At 39.9% G+C, this 24,191-nt stretch overlaps 2 protein-coding genes across 11 annotated transcripts in view; one reads left to right on the top strand and one right to left on the bottom strand.

Moving 5' to 3' along the window:
• The window catches only part of LOC144013513 (R3H domain-containing protein 1-like), a 44,719-nt gene extending 25,887 nt beyond the window's left edge, over positions 1-18,832 (bottom strand). For 2 of the 8 annotated variants that reach the window (XM_077512484.1, XM_077512487.1), the window contains exons 1-6: positions 13,635-13,780; positions 13,390-13,561; positions 9,157-9,313; positions 6,082-6,291; positions 1,884-1,901; positions 1,309-1,398 (exon numbers count right to left, since the gene is read on the bottom strand). In XM_077512484.1, coding sequence (XP_077368610.1) covers positions 1,309-1,398; positions 1,884-1,901; positions 6,082-6,252 — 279 coding nt within the window. In that variant the 5' untranslated portion in view covers positions 6,253-6,291; positions 9,157-9,313; positions 13,390-13,561; positions 13,635-13,780. Of the gene's footprint in view, positions 1-1,308; positions 1,399-1,883; positions 1,902-6,081; positions 6,292-9,156; positions 9,314-13,389; positions 13,562-13,634; positions 13,782-18,418 lie in introns of those variants that run through there. The other 6 variants (XR_013282269.1, XM_077512490.1, XM_077512485.1 and 3 more) reach the window with 6 other exon arrangements.
• zranb3 (zinc finger, RAN-binding domain containing 3) overlaps positions 18,273-24,191 on the top strand; it is a 72,207-nt gene continuing 66,288 nt past the window's right edge. The window contains exons 1-2 of one of the 3 annotated variants that reach the window (XM_077512481.1): positions 18,273-18,493; positions 19,473-19,645. In XM_077512481.1, the coding sequence (XP_077368607.1) occupies positions 19,497-19,645 (149 nt within the window). In that variant the 5' untranslated portion in view covers positions 18,273-18,493; positions 19,473-19,496. Of the gene's footprint in view, positions 18,973-19,472; positions 19,646-24,191 lie in introns of all 3 variants that reach the window. The other 2 variants (XM_077512483.1, XM_077512480.1) reach the window with 2 other exon arrangements.

Here is a 24,191-nt window from a genome sequence, read left to right as displayed (position 1 = left end):
ACATCAATTTTCCTTCTGTGGCCACGTTCAGAGAGGTTGGCTGTTGATCTTAATTTCACAGTATGTGCAACTCTGGTCACAGGACCATCAAACTGCTTGAAGATTTTCTTATCATCTTTAACTTTAACATGCTTGTCTATAATTTTCTTTCTAATCTTCTGAGACAACTCGTTCCTTTGCTTCCTCTGGTCCACGTTTAATGTGTTACACAGCAACTAGTCACCCTTTAAATAGGTAACTGAATTTTTAGTTTGAACACACCTGTGATGCTAATTAGAGGACAAATCGGTAGAAAATATCACTATGGTCAAATTCTTTTCAAACTTTTCTAAGAATACCATCATATTTGTCCAACCTTGTGTGCAAAGACATTTTCTCCACTGATTATATACATATAATTCTGAACCACAATTATCATTATTACAATTATTATTAGTACTACAATTATTTATTCTTATTATTATTTATTATTATTATTATGTTGAACTACAATTCAAAAGCAATGTCAGATTTTCATTGTGTTTAATTTTCATTAAAATACGCTCTTTTGGCTCCGCCTTGCGTCATTCCCTATTGTACTAGAGCTCCCCTCCAGGGTAGCTTGCCAAAAACAGCCCTGCTCAGAGGCACCTCCACCAATAACTGCGGCGGGGGAAATATCAGGAGTATTCAATTAGGGCACGACATAGCACTCGGTAGGTGATGTGCGGAAATTGCAATTTCCTCAACATGATTGATGGCGGTAATACAAGACGTCGTGGGAGTGCAGGCAATGAGAGAGCGCGGTGGGAATAACATTGCCCTCTGGTTATGGGCCACGGTGCTGACTGGCTAAATCGTAAGACGAACACACCTGCGTGTGTGTGCATTTGGGTGTGCGTGTGTGTGCAGGCGCATAAATATATCATTAGCGGTGCAGAGTGGCATTTAATGGAGTTTAAGTTTGATCTGGAGCTGTGGGCCGGTGAAGGGGAGTCTTTGCCTGGATGCAGTCAAATCGTTGAATTAACACATTAACGTCTAGGTCGCCGTTTGTGTTTTGATGATGTGATGCTTTCACCAGGCTGTACTGGTCAGGTATTCCATCACAACTGTCAGCGGAAGGCTGCTAATAGTTCGCTGGAGGTCCTCCATCTCAATTTTAATGAGCTGAAATGAAGAACTCATCTCTGGTCAGCACTTCCAACAGAGCTACTATGTGTGACTTGGGGCGCACAGTATTGGGTCACGTGCGAGAGCACACGTGTCCAGCTGATGGGATGACGAATGGATTCAAAGAGGGAATAGATACACTCAGGGAGTTTTTACCTGAGGTGCAGCTGAAGGCTCAAGAATTGGACAAGGGAAGGACTCCTCACATATTGCCAGGCTCCGAACAAGCTTTAGCCTGGTCTTAGGCTGTCGGGGGGGTGCAGGAGCAGACAATTAAAACCATACACACAAATAAATTGCAGCCAGTGACACCCAAAAGCTAGCAGAACAACAACGGGTTGGTTGCAAGCAAAACTTGCCTTTGATCCTGGTGAATGACCTTTTTTTTCTTTTTGGTCCATTTTGTTTTTAAGGTGGTCAGGGGTTTAAGTGACTTAAGTTTTTGATGCCAACATTTACCAGATAATTTGATCAGAACTGAAGCCATCATCACATAAAGTGATGGTTCCATTAACTGTCCCTGGAGGGGCATAACAGCAATGTAGCAAACAAACCATCACAGCCTCCACTTTGTGCACACTGAGGCCTCTTAACACACACTGCAAATAAGTCACTTGCACAGATGAGATTTGACAATATTCCTGACATTACGCACAGGTGCAGCTGCAAATGTATTCCAAGCAAACAATTCACATGCTTCATTTCAAAACATGCGAGTCAAGAGGTCATACCTTCAAGTACTTCACAGGCTGCACATGAAAAGGAGGTGTTTGGTTGGAGGGAGGTATGTGGAGGAAAGTACACAGGAAATTAAAATAAACAAACTACCGAACTTTGAGAGTAGAGGACAGTTGTCTTATGTCTTGAAAAGGAGAGCTTTGAAATTAAACATGACTGGCCAACATTTTGTGTTTCTGTGACTCTACGATAAATTCGCAGGAAGAGAAAGATGTAACCTGTAAAAAATATCCAATTAGTGATGGACAAATGAAGGACTAGTGATATTTTCAGACTCCACTAGATCACACTTTGTTAAAAAATGCAGTGGAAATGTAGTTAATTTTCATGGCAGTAGCCGTTATCTGTAAACCAAGAGCACCATCTAGAGGAGTAAAAATAAATAAATAAATAAATAAATAAATAAATAAAATGCAGCAAGGGCTTCATGAAAATTCATTTCCTCATCATTATATCTACTGACCTCAACTGGTTTTAAAAAAAAAAAAAAAGAAAAAAAAAAAGAAATGTTTAATAGTCATTGTATTCAATTCATTTTTGCAGAGTACAGTATATACATATTTTTATCGTCTGGCAATAACCTCGTCAATGTACATTTTACGATATTTGTGACTTTAAACAGAATAGAATTCCCAGTGTTCACTCACCTCATTCTTATGTTCTGGACCAATATTTACCTTTTTTGTATATTTCTGTTATTTGTTTTATTGTTTTGTGTGTTCTTTTTTTCCCCTTTCGGAGACATTACAGGTTACATCGATCGCATCACATCATTTGCAACATTGACACCCGAAAGAAGGGCTGACGGGTAGAAGCCGATGGCATATTAGAAACCCGTCTCCATCGATCCATTACTAAACGCATCAGTCATATTGATTGCTTATTACTGTTATGTATGTGTTTGGAAGGGCCCCTTCGAAAATGAGATGATGCATCTCCAGGGGATATCCTTTAAAGCAATAAACAAGTCATAAAAAAACAAAATAAAAAAAAAATAAAAAATAAACGTATTATAAATGGTAAAAATGTCTTTTATAATACATTTTATGTGTCTTACGTGACAAACGGTAGTCATCGGACAGAGACAATTTACAGTAGCAGTGAAGGTCCACTATCTCAAACAGCCACAATACAGAAAACAAAAGCCAGACATTTGGCCGTAAGCAACTTGGGTCATTGTTGAACTTTGCTTTGAGCTCCATTTTGCCATCATGTGAATCACACACACACACACAGGTGCGGGAGGGAGACGGGGGCACCCGAAAGTAGAAGATAAGGTTCAGCGCCTCTCCGTTTAAAGCACGACAGTACGACACTAATGCATGTTAGAAATAGAAAGTAGCATGCACTGGGAGACAAGGTGGGAAAGTAGCCGGTGACCTAGCAGGAGCCGTTCCAGCATAAATTGTACCAGAACCCTGTCCTGTGCCTGCTAATCCCAACATGAATCTCTGTCCTTCTTGTCTGTCCTCTAAAATCAAGAGGACAACCTGACCCTCTCTCTCATTGAGCTCGAGGGCCTAAAGTTGTATAAAAAAATTGAAATGGGACACTGCCTGTGACCTACAGCACCCTTTTCTATATCAGGTAATATGGAAAGGGAGGGGTGGAGGGTAAGGTGGGACAGGGCTGGGACTGTGAGTGCACCACTACACCAGCTAATTGAGTGGCATGGGGCCGGTGGGGAATGAACAATGCCAGCAGGAGATAAAGGAATGGAAATGGGGAAGAGGGAAAGGGCTGAAGTCAGCAAAAGTAGGGCGGCCACCAGCAGAGGAAGGAGCTGCGGAGCTGGAGGCAGATGGTGGCAAAGTCACAGAGTTTGCTCCCTTTCTCTCCCGGAATGCTTTCTCTTTCTCTCTCACACACAAGCCTCGATCGCCCAATGGTAGCCCCCTACATAGTTTTTGTCCACATCACATTTTTTCCTCAACCAGTCCCACAATTACCAGTTCAAGAATTTCAACTTGTCCTTGGCCACCTTACCTAGCGCAAGTACTGTGATTTAATAATAATAATAATAATAATATTATTATTATTATTTTAAATAACTAGTCATTTGAATACCGGTAATTCAATAATTTGTAGGGAGTAGGGAAGGGACCAGAAATGACAAAAGTCATTCAATCACCTACCTACCCTGTATTGACCATTTTTACGTCCACTTGGGATCTCACTTTATTTATTTATTTATTTATTTTTAATTATTATTATTGTGTGTTGTGTGCTGATACAATATTCAAGATTACAAGAGGCAAGATTGTTGTAGTATGAGAGTATGCCTCTGTTCTGCATTAAAAACTGAATTCAGGTTTTTAACACATCTCAACCAGGGGTGCCAATAATTACGGAGGGCACTGTATTACAAAAACGTACGCAAGTATGGTAACCACGGCACCAATGTTTCTCAGTGGTACATACATAAACAAAGAAACTCTCACTTAGATTAAATTTGGACAATAAAATCACATGTCATCACACAAGTCACTCACTTCTGTCTTGGCACTCAGCCAGACGTGTTCTCTTTGTAGCTTCTCTCATGAGCACAATGAAGACAATACATACTGTGTTGTAGTCAGTCAAAGAAATCATGTGATGCAAAATCCAAAGTTATTCAACTGGGAATTATTAGTTATCTGAAGTTTATTCTGTCCATGGCTCAAAGAAAAGACCTCACATGTAATAATAATAATAATGAAAAAAAACCATTATATTAATAAACTATATAATTGAAAGAGTTTGTCATTTACAATGAAATGTCAGTGATTTCACGCCACAGATCTCAGCTTTCTGCAACATGAAGATGGCGGCTGCATGACATTGAATAGCTCACTTCGCTATTGATGTAAGTGATGTGTGAAAAGGATAAGAATTTATTTCATTTTGTAAGGACAAAGAAACATTCTAATTTATAGATCCTTCAGTCTTTCAGAAGAGGAAGCAAATGTATACGTGATTTAAATCGCAGAAATTCAGAGCTGACAAACTAAAGAAATTCACCTCCTAAGCAATTTTTCTGAATTTTCATATTGTTAAAATTCTGCCTGTTTATATCTGTAACCACACTAAATTATTAGTACAATTGCAATAATGGCTTTGACTCTGCACTAACCTCTAAAATCAAGACATTGATTTATGCTATTAAAATATTACTAAAATATTTTCTTTCAGCGCTTAGCTTGCTTGTGACATTCAAACAATGCACATTGAACACACAGGTATATACATATATTTTTTTAAATAAAGGCAGCTGTTCCCAAATGTTTTAGTGCCATTAGCCATTTTCATGTCAAAACTAAAATAAAAACCACTGATTAGAAATATCACTCACCATTAACTATGCTTCAATGACCTGTGGCCATTTGGCACATTCCAACAAGTTTTATGACTGTAATGACGCAGCTAATAGCGTTAGCATTAAGTCCTCAGCTTTGGCTAACATTGAACTCTCCATTCCATTTCAATGCATTTACCTGGTGCCACCAGTAGAAGAACGCCACGTGCGGTGTGAGTGTTGTCAAAAATTCCTCACAATTATTCACCAAGTGTTTTTGCTGTTTGAGAAATGTGACCCATGATTCTTTTTAAAGACGTACGGACGTAATGGGGTAGCCTTCAGTGATTTCCCGATCAAAATACGGACACAGTTGTAACTGTTGGTAATCTGGAAATAGCATTACATCATCACAAATATGGTTTTAACAGTTTTACTTTTAAGTAGTCATATTGGAAGAAAATAAGTAATGCATACAAATTCAAAATGATATTTTAAATGAAATTGTAGCCCTCCGAATAATAATGGGGAGCGTGCAAGATTTTCACTCCAATTCACAACCTACAGTACCTTCTTTAGTTTTCATTCAGCTATTCAAAGGTAGTGTTATTAAACCTATGTTAGTATTCCAGTCATGACTAATGATATATTTTTTTTAGAATATACAGTACTGTGGTTTGTGACCTAAAACACCGCATAACGGATGACAGTATATTCCTTAGGCAGTCATTTTCATGGACTCGTATGCAGGGAAGAGTGGGAAAATGTTACCTATGAAATTAACTTAGCCCAATGAGTTTGTTAGGCTGCTGACCCTTTGAAAACTTTTCAAACATGACCTTACAACACCCTCATTCATGCTACGTTATTATTAAGCAGAAGAAATAAGTGCTATGTTAGTGGAAAACGACTACTACCTCAATGGTCTCCTTGACCTCGGCTTTTGTTGTAGTGACACTGCCAGAGTTTTCCTTGCCGGCCTCATCAGAAACTTCAGACTGGGTGGCGTTTTCTTTTGGAAACGCCACGGCATCTGCAGCCTCGGAAGCCTTCGTTGTTTCAAAGTCTGCTTTATCAGACATTCTCATGGCAAAGTCTTACTGGCAATGTTGGCAAAGAAGGAGCACCTGAAAGAAATGAAGAACAGATGGAAAAAATAAGTGACAACCCCTTTCTTCCTTTAGTGAAAAACAATGTATTTGTGGGGTAGGATTTTATAATTGTAAACAATAATAATCCTGAAAATCCAAGTGTATTTAAAGTGACAGTGTGTAGAACTTAGTGCCATCTAGTGGTGGCACAATGTGCGTTGGGCAGTTGATCACATTTAGGTAGATTATTCTTCAAAAACATTCATCCCAAAAAGGTGTGGTGGGCGCTTTTAAGATGGGGCTTTGTAGATGTTCTATCAATCAGGTGAGGTGTGATGACAGTTTTTTTTTCTTATTTTGACGGTGGTAAAACTAAGCATGTAATTGCTAAAAAGTGACAGTCAATCCGTCCAGGCCAAAGTTATCGACTTGTAGCTCACTGTTCCAGTGTTCTTCTGCAGAGCAAATGTTGTGCTGGGCTGAGAGGCCCACAAAAGCACAGCTGGCAACTGCAGCATTCATTGCTGAATTTCAATGACCTGTCAGTTGTTTGACAAAAGCATCACTAGCTGCTGCTTTACATTATTTTTACATTCTGAGAGAAAACAGCTTAATACTCCAGGGTGTTGCACATTCCTTTGAATATTTAGTGTCTTTTACTGACATTTTGATGGGTGAAATCTCCCGAGTTGCCCTGTTCAAAGATTTGCATTACTGGACAGATATTTTCGAGAGCCAGTAAATCAGTATTCTGTCCCTCTCAGCATCATTCATTCCACCAGACATATTTTTGCCTTGGGACGTGGGTGTCAAGCTTTTTTGCTTTTCAGACTTTGATGCATTTTAATGTTGATGCCTTGTTTCCTACAGTAAGGATAAATTCAATGTGCCTGCTTTGTTTTATGGCTCATCACATCATCCTTAGTTTTTCATAAGGAAACATTCAGCAATTTGAGCGGCTGTAAATCTGTTATCTTGAATGCGATGCAAAAAAGAAAAATTGCCGTTGATGTGCTCGAAGAGAATTACAGCTCCACCAATGTAGAAATGCAACTGCAGATGATGCACTCGGTGCAATGACAGCATTCATTCATCGAGGCTGTAAGACAGGAAATCTCAAGATACATATCGCACAGTAAAGTCGAGCAATACAAATGACTAGATTTAGAAGGTTGCTCATTTCATGACAATCAGCAGTTTCGGAGCCACGGTGTTTTTCCATTGAATTCAAATATTTCTCACCCATTGGGATGTAACGATAACGGAAATGTCGGAATATTAAAACTGCTACAAAATCGGCATTGTCATGTTACGATATTAATAGGAGTACATCTGTTACAAAAGCCAGGTTGATTTCCATTTGTGCAGTTCCAGCACCCTCCGGTGGTTAGTTTATTAATGGAGTCTAATTTTAATTACGCATATTTTGGCCATCTGTGTTTAAGACCCTTGGTAATGGCCAGAATGAAGGAGAACTTTTTGAGTTCCTCCATAAACTGTCGATTCACAATGTGTGCATGCATTACTAGCAATTTATTAAGAGGCCCTCAAAATTAAGTGTTGTAGGTCATTTATGTACTTTGAGGTCAATGTCACCTGTACTATTTGAACTACGCATAATTATGATTTTGACTAATTAGCATTGTATAGATGAGACATTTACATGCAATTGCTCATGTTTATTTTATTTGTATTTTTTGTTTTACAGAAACCACACACACATACCGCAGTGGCGAGCGGTAAAATGGGAAAAAGAAACCCAATTATTTTGACTAGATCAAATATTCTGAATTACGCGAACATTTATTAATTGCTTTACTTAAAAGAATGTAGTTGTTTATTGCGCAAACACGACCTGCGCTACCTTTAACGTAATCATCCGCTGTCAAGCTAAAGGTTCATCCGCGGTCAAAATTAATAGTGTGATTGTGATATTTTTTCTGATTAAGTCTTTGATGCCAAAACATTTATTAAAATCACGATGTATGCCGCCATAAACGTTTTTATTTTTATTTTATTTATTTTTTTAAATCAATGGCCAGTGCAACATAAGTGCAGCGCTACTGGGTCAATAAGTTGTGAAACCAGAAACAACAACTAACTATGGCCAGCAGATGGCAGCATTGTATCTCTTTCCAATGGGCTGCCGGTGGATGAAATTACAATGAAACATGACGGAATCTGATGAAAAAAAGCTTGTCCTTATCTTTTCATTTTTTGCTCAATGTTACTCAAATTACCTATTTTCAAATGGTGATTACTAGAGAACGGAATAAGGTAGAAACATACTTTTTTTTTTTTCTAATGAAAGAATGGAATGCGATCTTTCACGTGGTATCCACGTTGTATATGTGGCAAAAGAACACAATATTCCGTTTGCCTTGAAAGATGAGTTAAAATGCTCGAAATTGGCTGGCACTGTGGTGGGTTGTTTTTTTTGACGTGTGGCAGTATAAAATAGTTCATGAGTTAATGCTTAACTTTGACAGCACTAATTGCAATACATAGTGATACCAATGAAATATTTGACATGTACCTAAAGAAGTGATATTTTTATTATTTTCTATGCAGAAAAATAAGCAGGCTCAATGTGCAGTGTTAGTAATGCCCATGATACTGTTCTCTTATTGGATCGCAATGCATATTTAAGTTTGCATCTGATTGGTCAAAGTCGCATAAGCATACAAATCTAAATGACAGTATTAATTTACTGCACTTCTTTACGATATGCAGATTATATGTGCCATTATTATAATTATGACAATATTTGATATACAGTATTGTTCAGTCCTAGTGTGCAATATGTAAAAGGCTAAAACTAGTAACGTCTGACTTATTACTGAGTCAGTACTTATTCACTGGCTAATCTTTATTACATGCAAACCGAAACAGAAGACATACTTTGTGCGTAGCCAGTGGTGAAGGTTGTGGCAGAGGATGAGGCGGCTGTGGAAGTCAACAAGGCCTACCGATCCTGCCCGAGATTTCTTGTCCATGCCTGCTTCAGCCGCTTTGCATGGCAACCGGGGGCCCCGACAACCTCATGACCCCTGCTGACCTGCCATGGAGAAAGGCGCGGGTGTTAGCATTGTGGTGTTTTACAGGTCAGGGGTTAGTAGTGACGGCAGTGACAGAAGAGTCAGCAGATTTGAAACATGGTGAACAGTGTGGCGAGTGTGTATTTTCGGGCCCTTTCGTGCCTGTGCGCCATAAATTATGAATGAAAGCGGAGATGGGAATGCAGCTGAGGCAACAGCAACATTAGATATTCAGAAAGAAACGAGGAAAGAGCATTTCTGCGCTGAAAAGCTTTTGCCATTTGGTGGCACAAACTTATCAAAATGCCTGACGTGTATCATAAAGGAGACTTCTGTTGAGCTCAGCTACAAGGTGGGACTAGTTGAGAAAAAGATGTCAAAAATCAGCAAAAGAACAAGCCAAAGCAAATGACTGACAACAGTACAAATTAGGTGTTTTGTAAAGTAAAATGCCTTCATATTAAACTAGTATTTTCCCCCACATAACACATTTTTAATTTACAAATGTCCCAGCTTCAATCATGTGACATAAGCGCTCATGTCAAGTGGCTGCAATGACTCCGTTTCCAAATGAGGCAGATAAACATCAGCTTACGCAATGCTACACATTTCTCATCGGCATCGCATCCCAACATCTTTCACCTTCTCTAATCTCCATCGCACTGAATGGGCGTGGCGCGGTGCCAAGCCTGGGCGCCCAATGGTGCCAAGGGCTGGCTGTAGTTCATAACATGGTCTTTTGTTTCACCCTCCCCCTTTCACAGCCCCAAAAGGTCAAGCGGAATCCCTGCTAACTCTATAATCTTCCTTCACATGATGCCGTAGCCGTCAGCAGTGTGAGGCGATGATGGGTGGCAGCTAAGGAGCAAATGGTTCACGCTTTACCACTCAAGTGGTAACATTTCAAACCGCTATTTTTACCGTTACAAATTTTAATTATCCTCACTATTTCGCTTCTCTGAGTAGCATTACCAGTCTTTTGGGTTCCCCCATACAGGATGTGCGGTTACAGCAAACAAATGAAAATAACACACTATGGGAAGCTTTAAACAGAAAAGAAGATGGCCATGCCAAAACGCATATGTTACAGCGTGAGGAAACATGGCGAAAGAGGCAAAGGTAACCGCAAAATGTTTTCACTTATTTAAAAAAAAAAAAAAAAAAAAAAAAAAAAAAAGGCACTGGGGACACTATTTTACATTTATGGAAAATTAATTTTAGATGCCATCATACCTTCTGTGTATACACATTTTTCTCCCTCATCGTTGTGATTTTTTGGGGGGATTTTGTATGCTTTAAAAGTTAATATATGTTGCTGCCATGTCCAATTCCTAATGTCATGACTCATATGCATTGTGTTACTGATTTTACTTTTTTATTTTCCCACATTAAAAATAAATGTTGCAGTGATTAAGGTCCATGTTTCTGTATGTCTCTATCGCTATTTCATGATTACATTTCAATATACTGTATACTAAATAGTCATAACCATGATAATTGTGGTCGCTATAATCTCATGAGAAATACTGATATTGTGTCATATATAGTAGCAGCACACGCTATAAGGCCCTTTGGTTACACTCATTTACACAAAACACAGCTTTCGTTATTCAAGAGAACATGTCCTGAGAAACAACAGCTGTCGCGGAAAACTAGACATGACATGCACGTAAGGTAGAAGCTGCTATAACAATAACGCAGCTCAGCCAGGCTGTGGGCGCTCCACGAGAGCGGACATTGCAGCCGCAGCATAAGCGGGTTTACCTTCGCAACCTCAAATTGAGACATTCATGTAAATTTCTACGTCATGAGAAAACGGTGCTATATTTGATTGGTATGGCACAGCTTGCATGCATCACTGAAATTGCATTTCATTTGTGAAATGTATCCATTTGTGCGTCCTCGGTCAAAGTGCCATCAATGACAGGGAGTGGTTCGCTGGTATTAAAAATCACAATAGAGCAAAACAACCCTAAAGTAGCTCCCTCCGGCATCGTTCAGTGTCACCTCACCTCTTCACAATACACAAAAGTGCCATAATAGCAGCCTCACACAATGCACAGATTAGATAGAGTCAAAACTGATTAAGTTTCAATAAGAGACTAATTACAGAACAGGATTGCATGGCTAATTTCAGTCGGATAGCAATGAAATCTAAATAATGAATAAATAACTAATGACATTCAGATTTTCTTGGACTGTCCGCAGCATGCAAGCATGCCATTTTTTTTTTTTACTTCGAAGAAATATGTTTAAAAGAAAAAGGGGGGAAAAAAAAAAAGGAGGTGGAGGGTACCAAACAATGTCATGAAGGTGGCCGAGTTAATCATATTCCAGGCTCTTAGCGGACAACTCTCACAGACAATTATGTAGACAGCAGGCTAATGAGACATTTCAGTGAGACACATAAGAGGCTGCAAGTGATGACAAGCGCGGGAGCTTGGCGGTGGAGGTGGAATATAGTCACATTTTGACAGTTATATTCCTTCCTCTGCACATGAGCACAAACACACACACACACACACACACACACACACACACACCTGCCTCTCTCACAAATTCTGACCTTTCACTCCCACACCTCCGCTACGCGCTGCGTGGGTCAGGGCAATTGCCTGGGCTAAAACCAGCTCGAGTGTAGGAGAAGGACCCTCAATTCCATACTCCAAGTTCAACTCTGCCTGCAGCTCAAATGTGCGGAGAGGGTGAGGACGAGTCAAATACTAAGCAAAAACTGGATGAGTCCTCACTGTATGGTTGGGGGTTACATTTATTTATGATAATTTTCACATAAAAAGAGCCATGGAGAAACCTCAGCAAACACCTCAGAGCGTCCGTTATGAGCAAGGCATCGTGAAACAAAAGCCCCAACACAAAGACAAAGCTCTGTGGGTGAAAACTTAATATCAGATTTTTATTTTTTAGTTGCAACAAAACCGACAAAAATATCTCACAAAAGAGACATATTTACTCTAAGAAAGAAATCAAATACAGCCAATTAGCCACAAACCGGCGCGGTACAATTAAATGACTTGTGCACGACATGCCAAAAGCCACTTTCTATTTGGCACAGCACACACAACCTGGCTAATAAAATAAAACACCCAATAAACAGCTAATTAGGATACTAATGCAGCTTTACACTCATGGCAGTGCAACAAAATAGATTTTTGCGTTTCGCTCAGCTGAGTAACTAATCTACCATTTCCTAGCTCGCCCTTCTAATTGCAAAGCCAGGAAAGCATTGACAGGGGAGCTGGAAAGCCATTAGTGTAAAGCCAATGAAATAATAGCACTTTCATCCCCTGCTTCCCTTAATTTCAGGGCAACGAAGCTCATGTCGTCTTAAGGAACTGCCAGCAAACGGACGGTTAAATTAACTGCAAAAGCATAAAACGAGAGCCCCTAATTGCGAGGCGTGATTTGCCTCCAGGTCGCATATGGTGATGCGAGCGCAGGACTCTGCGGTAGAGGCGCAGGAAGCCAGCATTAATAAATTACATTTGCAGCCGAGCATGGAGGTAATCCATTACCAGTCCCAGAGGAGAACTTCTTAGGAATATCAATCTGGGTAATTACAGGAGACACAATAAAACTGAGAAAACTCACATGCAAGTCTTGCAGTTTTACTCTAACGGTGCCTCGTGAGAACCCAAGTTAAAAAGTCTGCCGCGGTCATTAAAAGTCCATTTGCACCTGCAGAACGACAGAGGCTGGAAAATGAGGAAGAGTCAAAGCTCTTACTGGCTCATCTTGGCTCATAATGCCGTCATGTAAACCCAAGCACGGGAAACTCTTGAGACAGGCAACGGTCCTGATGTAACACAAGCACACGGAATTTCACTTTAACATCGCACACTCACTCTGCAACCTACAGCACAGCAATCACAAAAGCAAAGAAATAGATACATATTTTTTTGTGTGTGACTTGAGTTTGATTTCCAACTGAATTAACCGAACCCTAAAAGTATGCGCATGAAAGAATAGAGGAAAAGAGACAAAAATCAACAAGGAAAATAGGAAACACGTTGGTAACAAGGATCAATCAGAGAGGTGCAAGACAATATTGAGAGACAGGAAGCTGCAGGGGACCTACCTGCCCTCCATCCCCAAAGCAACTCAGCTCTTTAGCTTCCATTGTGTACAGGAGGCAATATTTGCTGGAGAAGAGACTGGAGTCGCCTCCCAGCTCGCACCTCCAGCAGCTGCCGGCTGCCTCCTGCACACTCGCGCGAAAGAGTGAGCGTGTGAGATGGGGAGAAGGGGCTCTAAAAGAAGAGGGTGAAGGGGAGTGGGTGTCACAAAGAGGGAGGGGAGGATGCTGCGCAAGCACAAGTCTACCTGCCACAACCCATCAAGCCAGCCAGCCTTGGAGACAGCGCCAAATCAACAGCTGGCCCCCGTGTGATGTCAGAGCCCAAACAGCCAGTCACAGCAGCCGAAGCCGGCCGGCGCTACGGAGGGCCGTATGAACCAAAGTCAGCGCCGAAATGGGTCTCTTCATTAGCTACTCTGCTTTAGGATGGAGGCGGGGGAGGAGGAAAGGGCATGCAGGGACATGGAATAGATGGCATGAGATGGAAGGAGGGAGGAAGGAAGGCAGCATAGACGGATAAAGAGAGCGAGAGAGAGGCAAACCTGCATTGAAAGGAAAGGAGGAGGTTGGCAAGCAGAAAGGATAAGAGGAGAGCGGACGGGAACGACACGACTGCGGCCTGCTAGGTGCTCAAACACCAGGTGGAGAGTCGATGGGGAGGCGCTGGCTGCTGAGAGGCCGAGCTGTTCACTGGGCGAGTGTCCCAATAAAGCTGGCACCCTGCTTCTCACACAAGTCGACCAGGCTACGGCTAATCCTGCTTGACTCAGACAAGCCCAAATACCGCCCAGCACACAGGCTGGCTGAAAGGAGACATTCTGTAAGAAAGCAATCTACTTGAAGCAAATTACAAGCTTAATGGATCTGCTGGAAACAATTTTCTGCCTGTACATAATGAGACCAGACCACTGACCTCCTCTATTTCATCTAAGTGTGCCTTGCAAGCATTTAATTGAGAAAATAATTAGGGATCATGGCATGCCTGCGAGTGTTAATTTCATTAAAATATCTAATATTGTGAGAAGATGGATATTAAAAGGTTAATAATACCATGCTCCATGCAAAGAAAGCACTTTCATCACTAGGTGAAGTCACTAACATGTGCCTTGCGCCACAGAGCAGCCAATGTCTAGACTGCCATTATGTGATTGTTTCTCAACATTTCACAGACATTTAACAGCAAACACAGTGGGCGGTGAAGTTCCCACTGTCACTTAGCAACTAGCATCTCAGGCTGTGACAACCAATCCTTCCTTAGAGCCGTCGCCGACAAATGTATTATTGTGCTTCCTTTATCCTATGAAAAGGTCACTGATTAAACAGTAACAATTTATGGATTGACAACTGAATTATTTAATAGCCTGCTGGACCAAATAATACAGGGAAGGAAGATTTCCCCCTGGAAGGTGATTAATTATTTAGTCACTGAGCCACACTTTTTGACAGAAAGACACAATATCCTCAACCTCAATATTGGACAACGTCAGTTCCAAAATGGCCCTAATCTGTGCATGTAACATTGAATTAAGTCATGACCACACAATAATTCATATATTTATGATAATGCATATTTTACTCTCTTACTTTGGTTGGTAGATGAAACTATACAGAATGTCTCAGAAGGGAATACTCATTACATTAATGCTCATAACTTATTTTGAAATTTCCTGTGGCATCATAAAAGTACAGTTCTAGTCTACCAATCCAGCTGCACCAGGCTATGCTGCTTGCTTCATGAAAATGACGCCACTGTATCAGTATGCTCAGTCATCCATGAGGCAATCCATCCATGCTGTAACTTTAATCGCTGTACATTTCAACCATGAGGCAATAATTGCCTGTGTTGATGCATCAAAATCAGCGGTAGACTGATTAGACAAGTCCAATGAGTTAGCTGCAAAATTATGGTAAATGACAAGCAAATCAAGATGACAGTTTTGCCGCAACATGCATGTCAAAAACAACATTCTCTTGCAGGTGACACACAGTCAATCAAAAAGGAGACTCGTCTCATCTTAACCTTTTTTCCTATATTCAACCCTAGGCATGCAAGCTATGACTTCAAGAATTGCAAATTCAACAGGAATGATTAAATTGTTTCTGCATATGAATGCTGCAACTTGTTTTTGGCGGCTCTGAATAGTCAATCACCAGATAGTCATGCACTGGCCATGGTTTCTGCCTCACTTCACACCCTTATGTCCCTGTGTCCAAATTCACAAGGCTGCATGACGTCACACCCGGCGCGACTCAACAGCACGCACGGACTTACATGAATGGACTGTGGGTCATTGCGCAAGCAGAATTGACTAGTGCTGTCACCATCAAATATTTTTAGAATCGATTAATCTATCGATTAATCCACTAATTGGATTCATTTAAATTTTGCAATAAAGTGTATTACAAAAGTATTTTGCTCCCTGATTGCTGTTTATTAACCAGTGATTGGTGTTTATTTCATACTTCACATTCGTATAGTGATCAATGATTGATGCTGTACAATGTTACCGGTTTGGCAATATTTTCCGAAGTAAAAACAGATGTTTAAACACAGAAAATAATCAGTCTTCTTTTATGAAGGACTAACAGAAATCAGTGAGCAATTACTGTTGATATGCTGAAATCAGAGGACTTGCACAATTTTAAATTAAAAAATGGCTCTAAATGATTATTTGATAATTAAAATAGTTGCAGATTAATTTGATAATCGATTACTCGATTAATTTTGACAGCTCTAGAATCGACGATCCATTCATACCTAAGTCCTGTCGAGTCGTGCTGGGAGTGACGTCATGCAGCCGACAAATTCAGCCTTGCGGGAACATAGGCTGTTTTCTGCATTAACAGCCTAACCAAAACCTTCACAGCAAATAGGCTAGGGGCCGACCAATATGCATTTTTTGTGGCCGATGCCAATACCAATTTTTGGCAGAAAAAAAAAAAAATACAGATTACCGATTAATCTGCCGATTATTTAAAAATATGTATAATGCATACAATTACCCCCCCCCATTTGTTTTCAATGGGTGTCACTTATGCACAAACTTTCACGATTAAGATTTTGTGCTTTCAATGAAAAGTCCATAGTATGACCTTATCAAAAAATTTCATGAAGTATACAAGGTTATTATAAAGATTTATGTGTCAATAATAAAAACCATTCTTACTTGTTTACAACTGCTGTAAAACACTAACCTTTTCTTTTATACGTTTTCATCTTGTGTTATTTTCACAAGTCTTGGGCTAACCTGAGATCTTAGGGATTGTATTTCGTGCTATGTCATGGGGAAATGTGTGTTTAAGACAAAAATAAATAAACAAATAAAAAAATCCTTGGATGTTTGCATCCTTGAATTTTGCAAAAAAAAAAAAAAAAGTCTGAATCCTTGAAATATCAACTTTAAATATAATTCAAAAGAACAATCACAAAATACAAACAATAAGAACGTGAAATAAGAACAGAATAAACTAAAATAATAGCGACCGAAAAAAAAAGTAAGAACATACTGATTGTTCCTGTGTGTTTTGGCCTATTGGGGGCAGTGTGTTGCCATATATCTATGGCGTACACACTTAACGTGAGTACAGAAGAAAGTTGCAATTGAATTCTATGAAAATAACTTGGTTTTTTTTAAACATTGGGAAGAATTTGTGCCTTTGCGTAGTGTTATCTCACCTGTGGGTATGTGTTTCTCACAAGATTTGTGTGTGGATATTCGTTATATGAAGGAAAAACACACCCAAAGTTGATGCTAACTTCCTGTTAGCATTTGAATCGGATCCTCCCGTCGCTTTCAGCATTAGCGCTAGGCTAGCAATATTTACGCCATCAAGAGCCTGAATTCTTAGAACTATTTTGGGTCTGGATGGGTGAAGGATGTCGGCTGCGTTCAACACGACAATATTTGTCTCGTAGCAGCAAAGGTATGTTGTATTTATCTTTTGGTTCGCCCGAGTTAAAGTGTTAATTGTAATAATCGTGTTAAATCGTTAACTTTTTGTTCAAAATTACTTGAATACCCATGAATACTGCAAAAAAAGTATGATTGTTTCACTAAAGATAAACAAACACTGGCTTATTCATCACATCTGCATCGAATTTGCAATCAGAGGTTAATGTTAAGACCAGCTGCATATGAAAAAGAGAAAAATTACATGATATAAAATGATCTGAGCATATCCTCGCACTTTTTGTGGGTACAAAGCACTTGCGTCGTAGTTTTGCTCACAGTCGCTCTAGCCATCGTGCTTGTCTTTCACTCCTCACCGTATTCCATCTGGTTTAGAATCGCTGCCGGCAGCCGAAAGAATGATCTCATCTCCGTTTGAGATATTAGAGCATCTGTCGGCCGCGCACAAGTTCACCATAGCATTGGTAGCTGATTTATCAACTGTTTGACCCATTTTCTATTTTCACACTGATTGTTTTCGAACTCACTCGCATTGACGCGCTGACCACCACCACTAAGGGGCGCACTTCAACGTGACGTCACACTGGAGGGGTCTATAGGTACTTCCAGTTCTTGCGCGATTCACGGCAAACTTTCGTATTTCCTTCCGCCCATTTACGATTTGCAATTTGTTTTAGTTAATGTCAACATGCAACATAACTTCACAACCACTTACCAAACATTGAAACAATTGGAAATGCACATGCCTAACAGCTAACGTGTGATAATGATGAATGCAATTGTTGTAAGACAGACGGGCCAAAAAGTTATTTATTAATGTAATGAAATGAAATGTTGAGTACACGCACGCCGGTAGCTAGCATGGGTGCTTAGCTTGCATAATTATGTTTGCTTTCGGTTGATGATTTCTACAGTAAAATAAGTCAGGGGTGACGTCGATTTGAGTCTGCTAAGCTACTTGCCAGTAATGAGCGCTAGCACCGGCCGGGCCGGCTGGGAGCTGTCACACACTCGCGAGACTGCTGTTTTCAGCTGCTAGCTACAAAGTGCGACACGCCTCGCTCCCTTCAGGCAATGCGAGCTAGCTTACAACTTCTGTGAATCGAGTGTTGCCTTACCTCTTCGCTTGACAACTGGTGCGCAGCCGTCGACGAGCCCTAGCGTTTGGACACCGTGTTCCTGTTAGCACAAAAGTACACTAACAGCCATTAGTTTGTAGAGAGGGACGATGTGAGGTAGCAGATACTAGCAAGCTGCTAGAGAGCGTTGCCTACTCAGCCCAGCACGCTCGACGCAAGGGCGTTGAAAATATATCACGTCTCGCCGTCGTCCGGTGTTTTAGTCTGTGCCAATATGTAGCCACTTGCGAGTGGAAATGCCTCGTTTAAACGCCTACATGATTGCTGCTGTTATTGTTTAATCCTTGCATGTGTTTTGTGTGTGTGGCTACCGCGAATTACATGTAATAGAAAATTGCTTGACTAGTTAGAGTGATGGTGAGGATGATAGGGGGAATAAACCGAGTGCACCTCCATATTTTGCCGGGATATGCCTTCCCGTGTTAAAGTTGAACTTCCAGATTCCCCCCCCCCAAAAAAAAAAGTTCGTTTTTGTACGTTCTACTTTCATATCTAGAAGGGGAAAAAACACACACAAGCCAAAATGACGATGGGTATGATTCCGAGTTATGCTGACCAAACTATGACGTATACGATGTGATCAGTTGCACATCGTGCCATGATTAAAAGCTGTGGGGGCCTGTCAGATTCTCTTTTTGTGGTGGAATGTAACTGTAATGTACAGTAAATTATTGTACGCTTACTGCACAATTGACGTCGTCCGTTGGTACTGCAGTGTTACATAGATGGTTTAAATATTCGCCAAAATTAAATTGCTTTTTGTATTAATTTTTCAAGTGGAAGTGCAATTAACATACTTCAGGTTGAATATTTTTTATTTCTCTCGGCCCTACCTCCTGGTTTCTATTACTCAGTATGGTGTTGTCATTTTCATAAATTATGTCCATGAGCCTGATAAGTTGATATGAAAGCAACTGTTATCAGTTTATTTTGAATGGAATCTGCTTTTGTTTTGGTGTAGAATTGGCTATTGTAATTCTGAGAGGTTGCAAGTGCTTACAGATCAACATTTTTGTTTACATCTTAAATTCAGATCCAAGCTACTGGTGAGGACATAATGCCCACGGATGGTAGTGGCCCGCTGCAGCCTTCTCACTGTGACACAAGATGGTCACAGCAGATGTCAGGCCTCCCTCACAAGCTCCTGCAGCGCTTGATGCCTTTCCAACGGGAAGGAGTGCAGTTTGCCCTATCTAAGAATGGAAGGTAAGCAACGCCCCCCTCAGTGACATTATCCCAGGTCTGTTGTTTGTCGAAAATATACATCAAGCCAATCTTTTATCTCATTTGACCACCATCACATGCACAATTATGCACACAACAACATTGAATGACATAATGCAAAGTTATGGAGATAGATGGTGTGATCATCTGCAGCTTGCACAAGCTGTAAAATTTAGTGGTGACTGGAAACTGGAAACCAACATTTCGGAGGCTATGACAATGTTTTTAGCCTCACAAATCCATTATATTAGTAAAACTAAATTTGACTCACTGTGGATTCAATGATATTGCATTTATATATGCTTAATATGTCTTCTATGAGATCTCCTCTCCTTATTTGTTCAATATCTTAATATAATCAGTGTTATAATACACTATATTGGGTTGCAGAAACTCATCTTTGGAGCCAAAGTGTCAGAGTCCCAATTTGGACAAAAAAAAAAAAAAAAAAAAAAAAACTTGACTGACTTGAGCAAGGTATCAACCCCCAAACCCCACACACACAACTTTCAACCCAAGCTCAAGAAGTGCAACACTGTTGCATGCCCATTCATTCTCGAAATTATCCTTGCATTTGCCTGCATGTGTGTGATCTTGTTGTTAGTGTGACCTGTAAAAGATCATTATGGTAATAGAAAATAAGTGCCCAATTCAGCAAAGTCTGGTGACGGTCGTGTTAGAAAGACTGTATGTAAGACAGAAGGAAAATACATAGAAAATGACTCAAAAGGATTGTGAAAATATAGCCAACATTTGGAAGTGGAATTCTCCAAAGTATTTTTATTTATTTTTTTATTTTTTACCAAAGAATTATTATTTTTTTGGCTTGTCTCAAGTATCGACTGCGTGAGTATATCAGGATTTGACCGAATCCTAACCCATCCAGTTGATGCATGCGCGGGTTCTCAGGCAGGTCAACACCAGGGCAGCCAATCTGAGTAGCTCTGCTGTGATGCGGTGGCCATATTGATTCAGGAACACGGGAAGGCGCTGCTTATGCGCACGGGCAGGTCAGAAGTCAATTGACTTTTGCTGCATTATATGGACAGCGCTGTCAGATGGCATCAGTGTGACAGCGAGAACTGTTTGTGTACTGTTCCTCCTGGAAGACAAGCATTAGTGGTTTTTACACTATTTGAGTTATTCTGAAAACCGCCATGATGTTCTAATTATGTCAATTAACTTGTTTATTGATATAAAGTCTAGATGTAGGATTGTAGTTGTAGTAAACCCATGAAATACAATCCCACGTGACAATTAGGTCTGGGTGATATAGCCGAAAATGAATGTTTTGGTATAATTTCAAGGCTCAAGATAAGTAGTTTTGCACTGTAGTTTGTGAGGATAAAAAAAAATTGGCATTTTGCGCCTCAAATAAAGTAGACACATTGTAGCCAAGCTCCGGCACAGACCCACACTTGCGATCCTGCATGCCCACACACAACCTCCCTACTGCCTGGACTCTTTTCTTTTTGTCCCGCTTCCCCGAAGAGCTGTGCGGTCGGACTGTTCTGTTGGCGGAACATGCAATGATTGGATGGGGTCTAGTTGGTGTCAAGAGTTGTAGTGTGGCCACTTGCCCGGTCAAAGACACAGAATGAATTTATCACACCATGTCTTATAATTTAAGTTGAGATAGCGACTGTCGTGAACGACAGCCCGCCACCATAATAGTATCAGTGCTTATAAGTTTTGCTGAGTAAATGCACAGCCAATGTAGTACTCCAAGGGACTATATGTTGTAGGTTTCAATTAAGTTAAGTGAAAGAAATATTCGTTTCCTCTCGAGGTGTCTTCATTTTTGTTTGAACACTCCCAAAAGTTTTAGTAGAATAAAGAATATTTGTCTTATTCCGTGTCAGCCGGTTTAAAGTCATAAACACACAGCCATGGACATACTGTATCCCACTTGCTAAAATGCTTGCTACTCAGTCAACTTGCATAGGGGCTTTTATGCCTTTGTTAAATTAATGCCTTATGTTTTTGATACAAGAAATGCTACGTTCAAACTGAAATCTATATTTGTGTTTCAAATTACCCCATGGAAAATGTTTCTACACAAGAAAATAGCTTGCTGCTATGCACAATGCGAATTTAATAAGAAGGGTAGATTTTATTTATTAAAAAAAAAAAAAAAAAAAAAAAATTGGTCATTCGTTATTGTGTAAAATGTTTTATTTTCTCTGTGGTGTTTGTAATTACTCTTTAATCAAGCAAACATATTTTACCCAAATATTTGATTATTTTGTAGAATTTTTAGTAGAATACCAAAATAATGCTAAAATATTAAGTAGTAGCATCCCTACAACTCCCCCATTTATATAGTTATGTTTTTATTATTTATTATTAAATCCTTGCTTCAGTTCCCAGTTGCTCCTCCAATTACAGCATTGATTAGCAAAAATGCACCTCAAAGAAAAAAAAAAGGGGGGTGGGGGCTGTAGCAAACCACCTTGGGAGTGGCCACAGAAGGAAAATTGATGACAAATTGAAAAGAAGCACAATACAAATGGTAACAAAAGAGCCCAGAAGCACCGCCAAAGAAAAAAGGTGAACTCCAAGGTCAAAGTACATCAGTGTCATATCGCACCATCCATCATTAAGACAAAGTGGACAACATTGGAGACGACCAAGGAGGGCATCACTGTTGAAAATCATCAAACAGGAAGAGTTAAATTTACCAAACTGCATGTTGATTGTTGACAAGCACCAAAGGTTCTCAGTGAATGTCCTGTGGACATACTAGACGGTACTGGGACATTTTGGCAAGGCAAATCAGCGCTATGATCACAAAGACGCAAAAATGAAGCTTACAAAGTAAATAATGTACCTACTTACTGTGTTACATGGAGGAGGCTCTGTTATGTTCTGTGGCTGCTATGCTGCATCTGGCACAGGGTGTCTTGATGAAATGAATGAAATCTCAAGACTATTAAGGTAGTCATGAGAGAAATGTGCTGCGCGGTGTCAGCATGGGTCTTGCAACAGGATAAGGACCCAAAACACACAACTAAAAATACCCATGAATGGCTAAGAGCAAAACATTGGACTATTCTGAAGAGATTTCTATGAGCCTGCCCTGATCCAAATCCTAGTGAACATCTGCGGTAGGAGCTGAAACATCTGGAAGAAGCACCCTTCAAACTTGAGGTCACTGGAGCCATTTACTCATGACGAGTGGTCTAAAAATATCTGTTGAGAGGTGCAGAAGTCTCATTGAAGGTTGCAGAAATTGTTTGATTGTGGCGTTGCCTCAAAAGGTTATGCAACAAAATATTGTTGTACGTGAAGGGTACCATAATTTTTTGGTTAGTTTTTAATAATTCTGTTGAACCACAATTGAAAATCAATTGTTTGTGATTTTCATTGGTTATTTTTTTACATATTAATTTTCATATTTTTAAAATTAAAATTTTAAAAATGTAATATTGCTTTTTGTCAGATTCTAGTTATATTTTTAGGACCACTGTGGGATTTTCTTTCATTAACACAGTAATGCCAACAATTGTGTCCATATGTATACACATGAATGAATAAAGTATCATTCAATTATTTTTTAAATGAAATTATTACATGACATTCACATTTGTAAAAGGTACAGTACTATCATGTTTTAATTATCCCATGCTAGCACATTTTTCAACTCAGTCTGGTCAGTGACTGAGCTACAATATCAATACACATAGTAATAGTAGAGTATAAACTAAACCATAGACCAAATTTATACTGTCTTCGTGCATGCCATTCCGCACAACTTTAGGTACTGCATACTGTAGCTTGTTCCACCACACACCAGAAAGTACTACCTGGCTCACTACCCCTGTCTTATTCCATCCTGCTCTCCCTTCCTATTGGTTTGGTATTGTGTCTATTCCTCAGAGGGTACAGTATACTTTTCCTGCACAGACAAAAACGTGACTTCTATATAACATAGTAGTCATACATTATACCATATTATTCTGCCAATGATGTTTTTTTCATTACTGTTCTTTCTCTCTTTGTCCCACAGTTCTCTCATAAACCTTGTTCTGTCTGCCTGCTTTTCCAATAAATACCACAGTACAGGTACAAACAACCACAGATGGAGTATTTCAAACTCCACTATTGCACACAGAAAGACTATTACAGTCATCATCTTTATTGCGAAGACCCAAGGCCCGCATAAAAAGACAGACACAACACAGTATATTTAGCGATGTTTTGATCACATTTTTTGCACCCAAGTCTCTAAGCTACCTGATTTTGAGGCTCTGCTGAAACCGAATACCGGTCCGATACCTTGGCAAGGGGGGGAAAAGTGCATCCTAAATACCCCAACATGACACCTGTTATACGGTTTATGGAGCAGTGGTTTAAACCAAGTAAAATATTTAAATCATAAAATCCTTTTTTTTTTCGGGGGCACAACAGTTTTTCCGGTGGCATATTAAATTAGTTGTGTTAATTGCCGCTCTAGCCTTTCCACTACACAAAATGCTGAATTTGCACACATTATAAATTGCTGTTGCACTGTATCCACGTTCCATTT

Source organism: Festucalex cinctus, chromosome 2 (genome assembly GCF_051991245.1).
Source record: "Festucalex cinctus isolate MCC-2025b chromosome 2, RoL_Fcin_1.0, whole genome shotgun sequence".
NCBI classification, from domain to species: Eukaryota; Metazoa; Chordata; class Actinopteri; order Syngnathiformes; family Syngnathidae; genus Festucalex; species Festucalex cinctus.
The sequence above is the reverse complement of the archived record's forward strand: the minus strand, read 5'-3'. Positions and strand labels throughout refer to the sequence as shown.